General features: G+C 45.2%; 1 protein-coding gene across 1 annotated transcript in view; it reads left to right on the top strand.

Moving 5' to 3' along the window:
- The window catches only part of LOC143285139 (uncharacterized), a 29,058-nt gene that overhangs the window by 813 nt on the left and 15,745 nt on the right, over window positions 1-12,500 (top strand). Inside the window, exon 1 of the mRNA XM_076592365.1 lies at window positions 1-764. This exon is cut by the window's left edge and continues 813 nt beyond it. Within this exon, the coding sequence (XP_076448480.1) occupies window positions 1-764 (764 nt within the window). The remainder of the gene's footprint in view (window positions 765-12,500) is intronic.

Below are 12,500 nucleotides of genomic sequence, written 5' to 3'. Positions count from 1 at the left end.
GAGACAGGACCCACGGCAGGGAACTACGCAAAGAAGAGCTACGCGCTGGCGGAATCCCTACTCAAAAAGCAGCTTCAAACGTCAGAGACACCGAGAAGACACGCTCACCCGAAAGGAACAGAGCGGAAGTAAAAAACGTAGGAAGCTCCACGATGGTTATGACCACTCCATCGTCAGTAGAGGTCACAAAAACAAACTGTATAATTCAGGACATCAACGGTACGGGAACAGGGGCAGCCATGCTCAGCAGAATAATATAAATCGCCAAACCACCCCTAGTAAATCTCAGGGCATTAAAGCTCCCAGATACACAGGTTCTGGTGGCCGTGCAGGCTACAGACAATCTGCGATCAGTGACTCCAGCAGTTCCAGACGTCCTCGCCCCAACACCACTCGCAGACGTTACAGACGTCCTGGTCTCCGAGGTCAAGACGGATCCAGACATCGCAGTCCCAACAGCCACACTTCTTCCACGCAGCGTTCAGGTCTGAACGATCACAGCAGACCCAGACGTCCTGATAATACTGTTCAGCAGGATCAAGGTCAGCATCGGTTCCAGCCTGTGGGCACTCCCGGGTCGAAGAAGACAGCCAAAGCCTGGGGACGTCAAGGATCTCGCCAGTCATGGGTACTGGCCAAGAGGCCCGCATCTGCTGCTGCTGCTGCTGCCCGCCCCGCCCCACGTCACCGTCCTCAGTCTGGTGCCAGGCCGGTTTCTGCTGCTGCTGCTGCTCATAAAAGGCGTAAGAAACCAAAGAAGACAGGTAGGTTCTCTCCGCTTCTGTCTGTCTGTTTCCGCCTCTTTTCTCTTCTCTGTCCGTCCGTCTGTCTGTCTGCCCCCCCCCACCCCACCCCTCTCTGTCTGTCTGTCTGTCTCTGTCTCCCCCTCTCTCTCTCCCTTTTAATGTATCCCCTGCCAAGATCTTACCGTACGGTTTGCAGTCATCGCACACACATGAACCAGACTATTGCTTACTAGCTGATGATCATTACGTCCACCTCCTTGACAGGGACAATGGTTTGATTGATTGACTGATTGATTGACTGATTGATATGGATACAGTATCCCCGTGTTCATGAATCTGTATTTGTACATCTCTCTCACGGTTTCTCTCACGATCTCTCTATCTCTATCTCTCCGTCACACACACACACACACACACACACACACACACACACACACACACACACACACACACACACACACACACACACACAGAGTATCTCTCTCACACAGTCTCTCTCTCTCTCTTTCTCCCTGTTTTCCAACCTGCTTGTATGCCCCTCTTTGTCCCCTTTTTGGTTAACTTTCTCTTCTCCCGTCTCTCTCTCTCTCTCTCTCTCTCTCTCTCTGTGTGTGTGTGTGTGTGTGTGTGTGTGTCTGTCAGTCTGTCTGTCTGTCTCTCTCTGTCTCTGTCTCTGTCTCCCTCCCTCACACACACACACACACACACACACACACACACACACACCAGCTGTGCCACAAGTGATTTAGCACCGTCTTTGGCGACAGCTTTCTTCTTCAGAGAGAACTGACCGCAGTCAATACAGGTATTTTATTTTCAGCCGAGATGACAGCCTTCTTTTAACAATAGGCCAAATGTAATGAAATAGCGTAAAACTCTCGAGGAATGTTTTGTTTGTTGTTTTTTTCATCGCAAAAATCACTTCAGTTATTCTTAGTTTAACTCGGTGCCTATGTCGGTCGATATATAACAGAATGCATGCATGCTAACACTGTTTGTATGTGTACATAATCATACGCGAGCACGTGTGTTCATGAAAGCGAGGGATGTTGGCATTCTCTATTGAGTTCACAGGCTATTAATGAGCCACTTTCATATACTGGAAGGCGAAACAAACAATCTGTGTGTGTGTGTGTGTGTGTGTGTGTGTGTGTGTGTGTGTGTGTGTGTGTGTGTGTGTGTATTTCGTATTTCTCTTTTTTATCACAACAGATTTCTCAATGTGAAATTCGGGCTGCTCTCCCCATGGAGCGCCACCCATATTTTTTGTATTTTTTCCTGCGTGCAGTTTTATTTGTTTTTTCCTATCGAAGTGGATTTGTTTTTCTACATAATTTTTCCAGGTATAACCCTTTTGTTGCCGTGGGTTCTTTTACGTGCGCTAAGTGCATGCTGCACACGGGACCTCAGTTTATCGTCTCATCCGAATGACTAGCGTCCAGACTACCACTCAAGGTCTAGTGGAGGGGGAGAAAATATCGGCGGCTGAGCCGTGATTCGAACCAGCGCGCTCAGATTCTCTCTAGGCCATCACTCACTCTGTGTGTGTGTGTGTGTGTGTGTGTGTGTGTGTGTGTGTGTGTGTGTGTGTTTGCGCGCGCACGCACGCACACGTATGTTTTCAAGGGGACGCCGTGGCAGAATAGGTGAGGCATTGGACTTCTCATTCAGTGTTCATCAGTGATCAGAGCTCGAGACCCCGTTTCGGCACGGTGTTGTGTCCCTGGGAAAGGCACTAAACTCTTATCTTACTCACTCCACCCAGGTGTGAATAGGCAGCAGACTTTGGTTGGGGGAAGGTTAAAATGAAACGGCTGAAGGAGAGGACTGGGCCCTTTCATTCCTATACTCAGCACAAGACACAATGAAAAATAACTTCACTACCGCTACGGCCTTAAAAGGCAATGGGACTTCGAACCTTTATGTCTATCTATCTATCTATGTGTGTATATATGTGTGTGTGTGTGTGTGTGTGTATGTGTGTGTGTGTGTGTATGCGTGTGCGTGTGTGTGTGTGTGTTGAGAGAGAGAGAGAGAGAGAGACAGACAGACAGACAGACAGACAGACAAAGACAGAGAGAGGCAGATAGTTCCGAGTCCGAGAAACAGAGAAGACTTCTTCTCTCTCTTTTTTTTGTTTTTTTTTTTTTTTGTTTGTTTGTTTGTTTGTTTCGCTGCCCTATCATCCATATCGGTTCATCGTCATCCCAATGCCGCTTCTCTCGGATCCCCCATACACAGCCTCACCCAGCTTCGTCAACCACAGTCCCACCAGTACCATCAGTCCACAGGGAGGTGTCGATGTCAGGTCTACAGAAGGCTACTTACTTACCAGAGGAGGGAGAACCTGAGAACCTACACTGCTGCTGGGTCACTTCGGTGGAGTCCAGGAGCCAGTTGCATTGCTCGGACGGAAGAGCCCAGTATGGTCGTAACCCGCTACTAACTGTGTGTAGAATGGAACTGACCAGTGGCGTAATTGGGTCAACGTAGGCATTTAGTCACGTGTAACTGTCAAAACTGGAACAGAAGAGGCATTAGTCTTGAGACCAAGCTAAAGGTCTACAGAGCAGTAGTTCTCCCCACACTACTGTACGCCTGCGAAACTTGGACAGTGTACCAACGACATGCCAAGAAGCTGAACCACTTCCACACAACATGCCTCAGGAAGCTACTGAACATCAAGTGGCAAGACAAGACCCCTGACACAGAGGTGCTCGCAAAAGCCACCCTTCCCAGCATCTTCACCATCCTGATGCAGTCCCAGCTTCGCTGGGCTGGACACGTGGCGCGCATGCCAGACCATCGGCTGCCCAAAAGGCTCTTCTATGGCGAGCTGCAACAAGGGAAGAGATCACACGGAGGTCAGAAGAAGCGCTTCAGAGATACTCTGAAAGTCTCTCTGAAAGCGTTTGATATCAACCCTGACTCCTGGGAGGAATCTGCAGTGGACCGTGACAAATGGCGCGCTGCTGTGCACAAAGGCGCCAGGTTGTGCGAGGCCAACAGGACTGCTGCAGCTGTTGAGAAGAGGCAGGCCAGAAAGTCACGGGCAAACAAGCTCCCTGACAATGATATGCCTGTCTTTGTCTGCCCCAACTGTCAGCGAACATTTCGTGCGCAGATTGGACTATTCAGCCATCTGCGCACTCCCAGATAGATTCATGAGCATCCTTCCCCCCACCCCACCACCACCCTCCCTCCATTCCCCATCCCCCATCTGGATGACAACGATGGTCATCATCGATCTTGATGGACACACCACCACCAACTGTCAAAAAGTTAGAACCAAGCAATGTAACCGGCTCCAGGAGTGCTTGTTATGATTCAACATATTTAGGACACCAACTACTACGACCCCTGATAACGACATCAGTCGCTCAGCCGCGGAGCTATTTTCAGTTTCAGTTTCAGTCTCTCAAGGAGGCGTACTGCGTTCGGAAAAATCCATATACACTACACCTCAATTGCTAGGCAGATGCCTGAACAGCAGCATAACCCAACGCGCTTAGTCGGGCCTTGAGTGCATGCTTATATATTAGTGTACTTATCAAAGTGGATTTCTGCCACACACACACACACACACACACACACACACACACACACACACACACACACACACACACACACACACACACACACACACACACACACACATATATATATATATATATTTTTTTTTTTTTTTTTTTTTGCCACAGGACAACATTTCCGTTGCCATGGGTTCTTTTTCAGTGCGCTTAGTACGTGCTGCACACGGGTCTTGGTTTATCATCTCATCCGAATGACTAGATTTGATTTGATTTTCCAGTCAAACTTGGGAGAAAGGGCGAGAGCGGGATTCGAGCCAACACCCTTACGGACTCTCAGTTATTGGCAGCTGAGCATCTTAAACATTATGCCACCTTCCTCCTATTCTCCCTCTTCCACGGAGCTAGAGTGAGCAAAAATCTTCCCAGGATTGGAGACCGCACATAGTCCACAACGGGGACCTTGCCGACAACGAAGACTTTGACAGAATTTACACGCATGAAACGGATGACAACTCGACTGTGTGGTCCCAGTCTTCCCATCTGAACCCCCAGCATGGTAAAGTCCTGTTGTAGTGTCCTAGATTCAGGGACCTATTTTACTAACCGGCATTTCTCATGCACAGATGAAACGATGTTACCATTTGTAGATGTTGTAACCCATTTTCAGTAGTTTTCAACTCTATTTTGAGGGCTGTTTTGCTCAATTTTGAAGCGGATTCAGTCGACTCTAAACTAACGTGCCGCCATGTTGTTCTTTTCATTTTTGGCCCTTGCAAATTATGAAAAGATAACGAAAAAGATGACAAGTGTCGGGTTCGGGTTCATGTTATGGGTAATTTCGCGTCATATTATGCCTGATCCGATTCTTGATTAGAAGTGTCGATGACACAAACATGTCATTTCTAATAAGCTTTCATTGCAAAACACACACACACACACAATTCTTTTAGATAGGTCCCCAGAGATTTAGGACGCTAAAACGGGATATTGCCCTCCTACAGCATATTTGACGCTGGGCAGAAGGAGGTGTTAATTCTGCCGATGATTACAATTTTATGATGGGAGATCGATTCCGCGTCGCGTCACGGCCCCCTTTCGTCAGCCCTTGACACTAACCATTTAACCACGGCAAAGGGTCAGACAGAGGTGACTTGATTAATCCGTCGAATGTTTTAAAGGCAGGGTGAAGTCGGTCGGAGCTTAACAGAAGATCCACTGTGTATCTCCAGCCAACATTTTTTTGTCGTTGTTTGTTTGTTTCCACATGCCTACACGCAAATCACGCAGTCACCCCTAGAGACGTTCTGTGTACACACTTGCCAATGTCGTGTGGGCCACAGTTTGCTTGTACCAGCGGGGAATGTTTGACAGGACGCAGTTCAGATTGGAGGGTTGTTCCATGGCGGAGCGAAACTCAACGCGTGTTTGACGCGAATGGTGTGTGTGTGTGTGTGTGTGTGTGTGTGTGTGTGCATAGCAAATTGCGGTCTTTCTGTTGAGCCGTCTGGCTTGACGCCATCACTGACCTCCAATACACACACACACACACACACACACACACACACACACTACAAACCCACACACTAACTTCAGGTCATGCTACCCCCACCCCAACCAACCCTTATACACGCATGCGTGCGCGCGCGCGCACTCACACACACAGACACACACACATACGCACGCTCTCTCTCTCTCTCTCTCTTTCTCTTATATATATAATATATATATATATATGTGTGTGTGTGTGTGTGTGTGTGTGTGTGTGTGTGTGTGTGTGAAGATAGATAGATGGATAGATAGATAGATAGCTATCACTCTCCCGTCTTTATGCAAGTATCGCGCCACTCCGATCTCTCTTTAGTTGTCTGGACGGTCGTGCTAATAATGTGATCACTACAGAAATCTGGAGATGGAAAACGGGATGTGTGAAGTATGGTGCCATACTTGGATCAATACTTATATCATCACCTTCAGTCCTGTATGATATAAGATTAATGTTTTGTCTGTCCACCGTTGTATCTGTTTCTATCTTTATCTGTGTGTGTGTGTCTGTTTGTCTGTGTTTTTCTCTCTCCCATCCCTCCCCCTCTCTCTCTCTCTCTCTCTCTCAGGTCGTCAGGAAGCCACTCACCATAGCAGACCGGCACTGTTTTCCCTGTGTCTCTATGGGAGTGTCTCTGTGTGCGAACTGGTCCATGCATGTTGCAACATAATTTTGGACAAAGGGCAGCGAGTGATATATATATATATATATATATATATATATATATAGAGAGAGAGAGAGAGAGAGAGAGAGAGAGAGAGAGAAAAGCTTCGAAGCAAAAACAACAACAATAAACCCTACGTAGTATTCAGGCTCCGAAAACGATAATTCGACTTTAGGTGTATTTGCCGAAAACGCCATGGAAGTATTTTGACATCCAATTTTTTTTTTTTTAAACGCAATAATAATTATCAAGACTGACGAACGAGAAGAAGAAGAAGATAAAAATCAATGCTTTTTTTTGTGATGGGCTTTGAAATTCATCGCCTCCCAATCTTCAGTCCAGGGATACTAACCACCACTGCCCCACACGGCAGCCCATGATGGTTGATCCACCACACACGCACTGACGCCGCTTCCTTTGGTTTTCATTTGTGTCCAGTAGTCACGACTGCAGGACACAGCGTGCTAAGATCCACCCACTGATGACTGTAATTGCTTTGTCTGTGGAACCAGATTGAGTGGCTATGGAGATAGTGGCGGCTTCCACCTTCTATCACTTTCTTCTTCCTTCCTCCCCCCCCCCCCCCCCCCCCTCCGCCAGTCCCCGCCTCTTCCGAAACAGATAGCCTCATTACGTCTTTCTAGCGAACGACAGTCCCTTGTGAATTTGCCGACACCGCGAAGCCTTAATAACACGACGAGACTCCCCAGCGTTATTAAGGAGCTGTCACACATTCCGTTCCGATCGTACGGTTCGGAAGATCCGTTTTAACCTTATGCCACTTTAACCGTGCGTTTATAGCGTCCGTTTTTGCTTAGTCTGTGTGTATTCCCAACGCGGTGTTGGCTCTGTTCCAAACGAATAGATTCCATCCTCCGGACAAAGAATGTCTCTTCTAGGACAGGCGCCCAGGGCTGATTTCTATACCATTTCACAACTGGTACCAAAGACAAGTCTAACGCTGAACGAATCGGAAAAAAGAAATTGTAATTGACTTTTATCACATTCAAGATCACGTTTTTGCACGTGTCATTCGTTTGTAATGTATTGTATCTGTATTGTTTAACATTGTGTCTGTATACGTTGTTGCTAAACTGAACGAGGAAAAATACTTTTGAAAGCAGAAAATCAAAAGCTTTAGAAACTCGCAGAATAAGCCAAAAGGAGCCCAGACGTCCTTGACATTGGCATTCAATGTGGAAGCAACGTAATTATGTTTTAGAATGCTGCTCCAACTGAGAGCAGACATTCAGTCCTCAAGAAAGTAACGTCATCAAGACATACAGTAAATTATTCAAACTTCGATTGAACGCTATGCCACTTCGTACACACGTTGTCTTTGACATATCTTTAATCCATTACTTTCAAGGCCGCATCGCTTATCAGCGGATACGTTTCACACAGTCGGGGTCAGAACCGTACGGTTCGATCGCTTCTCCTGAACCGTAAGCCTACAGCTCAGTCGGCTCGTGTGGTAGATCCTTTAGATACTCTCTGGAAGTGGAAGAGGGAAGCAATACGTTGGTCCGCCATGAGAACAGAGCATGAAGATCCATAGGATTGGATGGTTTCTGTTTTGTATTGTTAGTCTCTTGTTGTTTAACTCACTCATTACGGCCAGTCCTCTCTTCTCCTCTACACAGACCCCTCGGATGTCCAGTGGGTGTCTGAATGACCCAACCTTTAGCTTCCGTCGTCAGAATTGTTAGTATTCTTTGTCAACGTTCACGTCTTCAGTATAAGAGCCTTCCGCTTGCAATATTTTGATGATGGTAATTGGGGTGAAACGCTGTTAACGTCGTCTCTTTCGCCGTTCGTATGGAGAGAGTTAATAAGTAGTTGGAAAAGTGTTTGTGACGATGGAGCCATTCGGAATGTTTCTAATTCAATGTCTGAAACTTAATGATAATTATTGGTCTGTTGTACGCTTTTTTTTCTTGACAACAGCTGGACATGGGAGATACAGACAAATGCAGAACCAGTCAATGTGAGAAACAATGAAAATGATAATAATAACAGTTGTAATAAAGATCAATAGTAGTAATAGTAGTAGTAGTAGTAGTAGTATCAAAGTCGAACTTAAGTATTACCTATCCATGTACTACTACTACTACTATTACTACTACTACTACTAACGCTACTACTAAACCAATAACAATAACACAATATTATCTTGTGCATACGAACGTTCACATGTATGTATGTATGTGTGTGTGTGTGTGTGTGTGTGTGTGTGTGTGTGTGTGTGTGTGTGTGTGTGTGTGTGTGTGTGTGTGTGCAACTGTTTGTACTAGTGTCAGACCAGAAAAGGTATATTAATTATTATCTGTTTTTGATTCTAACTTTCAGTTCCTTGTTTTTATCCCGTCCAAAACACACACACACACAAACACACACACACACACACACGCGCGCACACACACACACACACACACACTCTCTCTCTCTCTCTCTCTCTCTCTCTCTCTCTCTCTGTCCGCCCACTGTGTAGGTATGTTTTTAATTTAATTTAATTTTTATTTCGCCTGTTCTTTTCGCGACCCCAAGAATAAATGTCAAGCACCTAGTCCTTCGATCTCACATTTATTTATTTTTGTTGTTGTTGTTATTTTATTCATTCGTTTTATTTGTGTCTGTTTACTTATTTATATTTCATTTTGATTTCCATTTTTATTTAATTTCATTCTTCCATTCAAATCGTTCCCTGGTCCTCGGCCATAAAATCGCTTTCCTTCCAAAACACATAAACACGCGCTCGCGCGCGCGCGCGCGCGCACAGAGAGACACACAGAGAGAGAGAGAGAGAGAGAGAGAGAGAGAGAGAGGAAAAGAAGATTAAAAATAAACCATTCATCTCCTAGAAATCACGAACCATTGCTTTCCCCCTAGCGTACCCCCCACCCCCCTCTCTTTCTCTCTCTTTGATGCTCCCGGCGAGAGTGAAAGCTTCTGATCTTTGATCTTTGAGCCAAGACCTGCCAGTCCGTTTTCCTAGTCAAGCTTCCGAGCGGTACCCCCACCCCCACCCCCCCACCCCCACACCCCCAACCCCCTCCCCTCCGTTCCTCTCTCTCTTCCCTTCTCCTCCCCATCTCAAATCGTGTCAACAGTCCTCGCTCCCACAACCTGGTGAACAATCTCGGGGCCGTATCGATTCTGGTCGGGCTGAGAAAGCGTTGGCGAGGGGGGGGGGAGTCAAGGGGAAGCAATTCCAAAATCACATCGTTTCCTGCTGGGTGACCGGCCCTGATGGGAGGCCCCTTGCTTTTGGACGTGTGTGTGCCTGAGAACTTTGAAGAGCCTTTGGAGTTGGGCGGGTGGGGGGTGGGGGGCGGGGGGGTGGGGGCAGCTTTCGATTTCTCCTTCTGTGGAAAAAATAGAGGATGTCTTTGGAAAAGAAAATCATAAAGGGAAGTTGGTTGGGGGTTTGGGTTAAGGATGTGATGATGATGTGTGTGCATGTGTGTGTGTGTGTTTGGTGGCGGTGGATAGGGTTGGGGTGGTGGTGATGTACGTGTGTGGGTGGGTGAGTGAGTGGGGGAGGGAAATGAGGTTGATAGAGAGAGACCAGTAGTGGGACTAGGTCAGAGAGAGAGAGAGACAGAGACAGAGACAGAGACAGAGAGAGGATGGGGGGAACGAAAAAACGAACGAATTAGATTTTATTTTTCCATGGTATTGAGATAAACACAATAAGATGGATGTTCTTTTCATCCAGCCTAAGGGTAAAACTCGAGAAAGAAAATAGTAAGAAAATAAGAAAAAAGAAGGAAATGGCCATAGGGAGTATAAAATGAGTGAGAGGGAAAGGGAGCAATAAGGAGGGAGAGAGAGAGAGAGAGAGAGAGAGAGAGAGAGAGAGAGAGAGTGTGTGTGTGTGTGAGTGTGTGTGTGTGTGTGTGTGTGTGTGTGTGTGTGTGTGTGTGTGTGTGTTACCGTAAGTTAAGTGATCCCAACATAATATCAGTGCGAAACGTGTTTACAAATCAGTTTGAAAGACATACTTTTTGTTGTTGTTGTTTATTTAACACAAGTATATAAGAAGATAAAGAATTCGAGTCAATGGTATCGAATTGTCATGACTTCGTGAAGTAAAGACAGAGCGAAAATATCATGTCGAATTTAACGTCCGTGCTCACTTTTCGTAATTTACTGAACCTCCCCGCATCCCTCCTCTCTCTTCCAGATAGAGAATATCAAAAAGAACAGGTACAAGGCCATCACACCATCGATCGCCTCAAAGAAATAAAAGCAGAGAGCGGGAGCGGCCGTAAGTCTAACATGAAAGGTAGAGCACGATGCTTTGCAAATCAAACAAATATCGGCATCATTTCCAAACCAACATTGCGCAAATTTCTTCAAAACGGAACAGAGTCTCTGTGGGCTTTCCAAATACAGTAGACTGAGCAACACACTAGACGCCACATTCTTGGCATCAGAGATCTTTTCCCATCCCTCTTGCGGCCAGTCAGTGGCAGCCTCTGTGCGTGTGTGTATGTGTGTGTTTGTGTGTATGTGTGGGTCTATGTTTTTGAGTGCGTTTGTGCATGCGTGAGAGTGTAAGTGTACACAAGTGTCAGGAGAGTTCTGTGCATGTGTGTGTGTGTGTGTGTGTGTGTGTGTGTGTGTGTGTGTGTGTGTTGTGTGTGTGTGTGTGTGTGAGGGGGAGGTGGGGGTGCAGGGAGGAGGTGAGATAGAGGATGAGGTATGTGAGTGTATGCATGCCTACACTGTGGGAGCATCAGGATATAGGAACGTATATAATATATATATATCTTTGTATATATGTGTGTGGGGTTGGGGGTGGGAGATATGGACGTGTGTGTGTGTGATTGTACAAGTAAGTGTTCATCTGTGTGTGTGAGTGTGTGTGTGCGTGTGCGTGTTTGTGTGTGTGTGTGTGTGTGTGTGTGCCGTGGAAGCTGCGATACATAGACTAGAAACTCCGAGTGTGTGGAGGAGGGGGTAGAGGAGGTGCAGGGAAATTTGTGGTGTGTGTGTGTGTGTGTGTGTGTGTGTGTGTGTGTGTGTGTGTGTATTGGAGCTCATGTACGTTTATATGTATTTGACTGTGCTTTCATATCTATGAAACTGCGTTTTTGGGGCATATCTGTTATGCATGTGTGGGTGTATGTGTGAATGTGTGTCTTCATGTTTTATATTTATTTGCTTATTTATCATCATTGTTGTCTTATTTATTTAATTATTTATTTATTATTATTATTATTATTATTATTATTATTATTATTATTATTATTATTATTATTATTATTATTATTATTTTATCATTATTTTCATTACTACTATCTTTTTTTTCTTTTTTTTTCCCATCATAATTATTATTTATTTATTTATGTATGTACGCTTCTCTCTCTCTCTCTCTCTCTCTCTCTCTCTCTCTCTCTCTCTATATATATATATATATATATATATATATGTATATATGTATATATATATATATACTTTTTTTTTCTTTTTCTTTTTTTTTCTCAAGGGTTGGGTTACGCTGCTGGTCAGGCATCTGCTTGGCAGATGTGGTGTAGCGTATATGGATTTGTCCGAACGCAGTGACGCCACCTTGAGCTACTGATACTGATACTGATACTGATCCTCCAGATATCCAAGTTGCGGACAGCAGTCGTGAAAGAGTCATCCGCCACCAAAACAATGTTCATATTTTTCACCCGCATTGCTTAATCAACCCAGTATCCTTAATTTGAAGTCGCCGTGACCGCAAACGTTAAGCAGTCAGTGTTGGATCTGTCGCCTTTTCAAATTCAGTTCAACTGCTACTACACAAACTGTGTGGCTTTAAAACATGCGATGAAACAATGTCAGAATCACAGGGGATACTCAGAAGAAGAAAAAAAAATGAAACAGTCAGACAGAACAATAATTATAAGAAACAACCGAACTGAAGTTTTATTATTATTATCATTAGAAGTTTTATTATTATTATCATTTCATTTTATTATTATTATCATTACTACTACCTTTTTTTTATATCATAATTA

This window comes from Babylonia areolata, chromosome 8 (genome assembly GCF_041734735.1).
Source record: "Babylonia areolata isolate BAREFJ2019XMU chromosome 8, ASM4173473v1, whole genome shotgun sequence".
Lineage (NCBI taxonomy): Eukaryota > Metazoa > Mollusca > Gastropoda > Neogastropoda > Buccinidae > Babylonia > Babylonia areolata.
The sequence above is the reverse complement of the archived record's forward strand: the minus strand, read 5'-3'. Positions and strand labels throughout refer to the sequence as shown.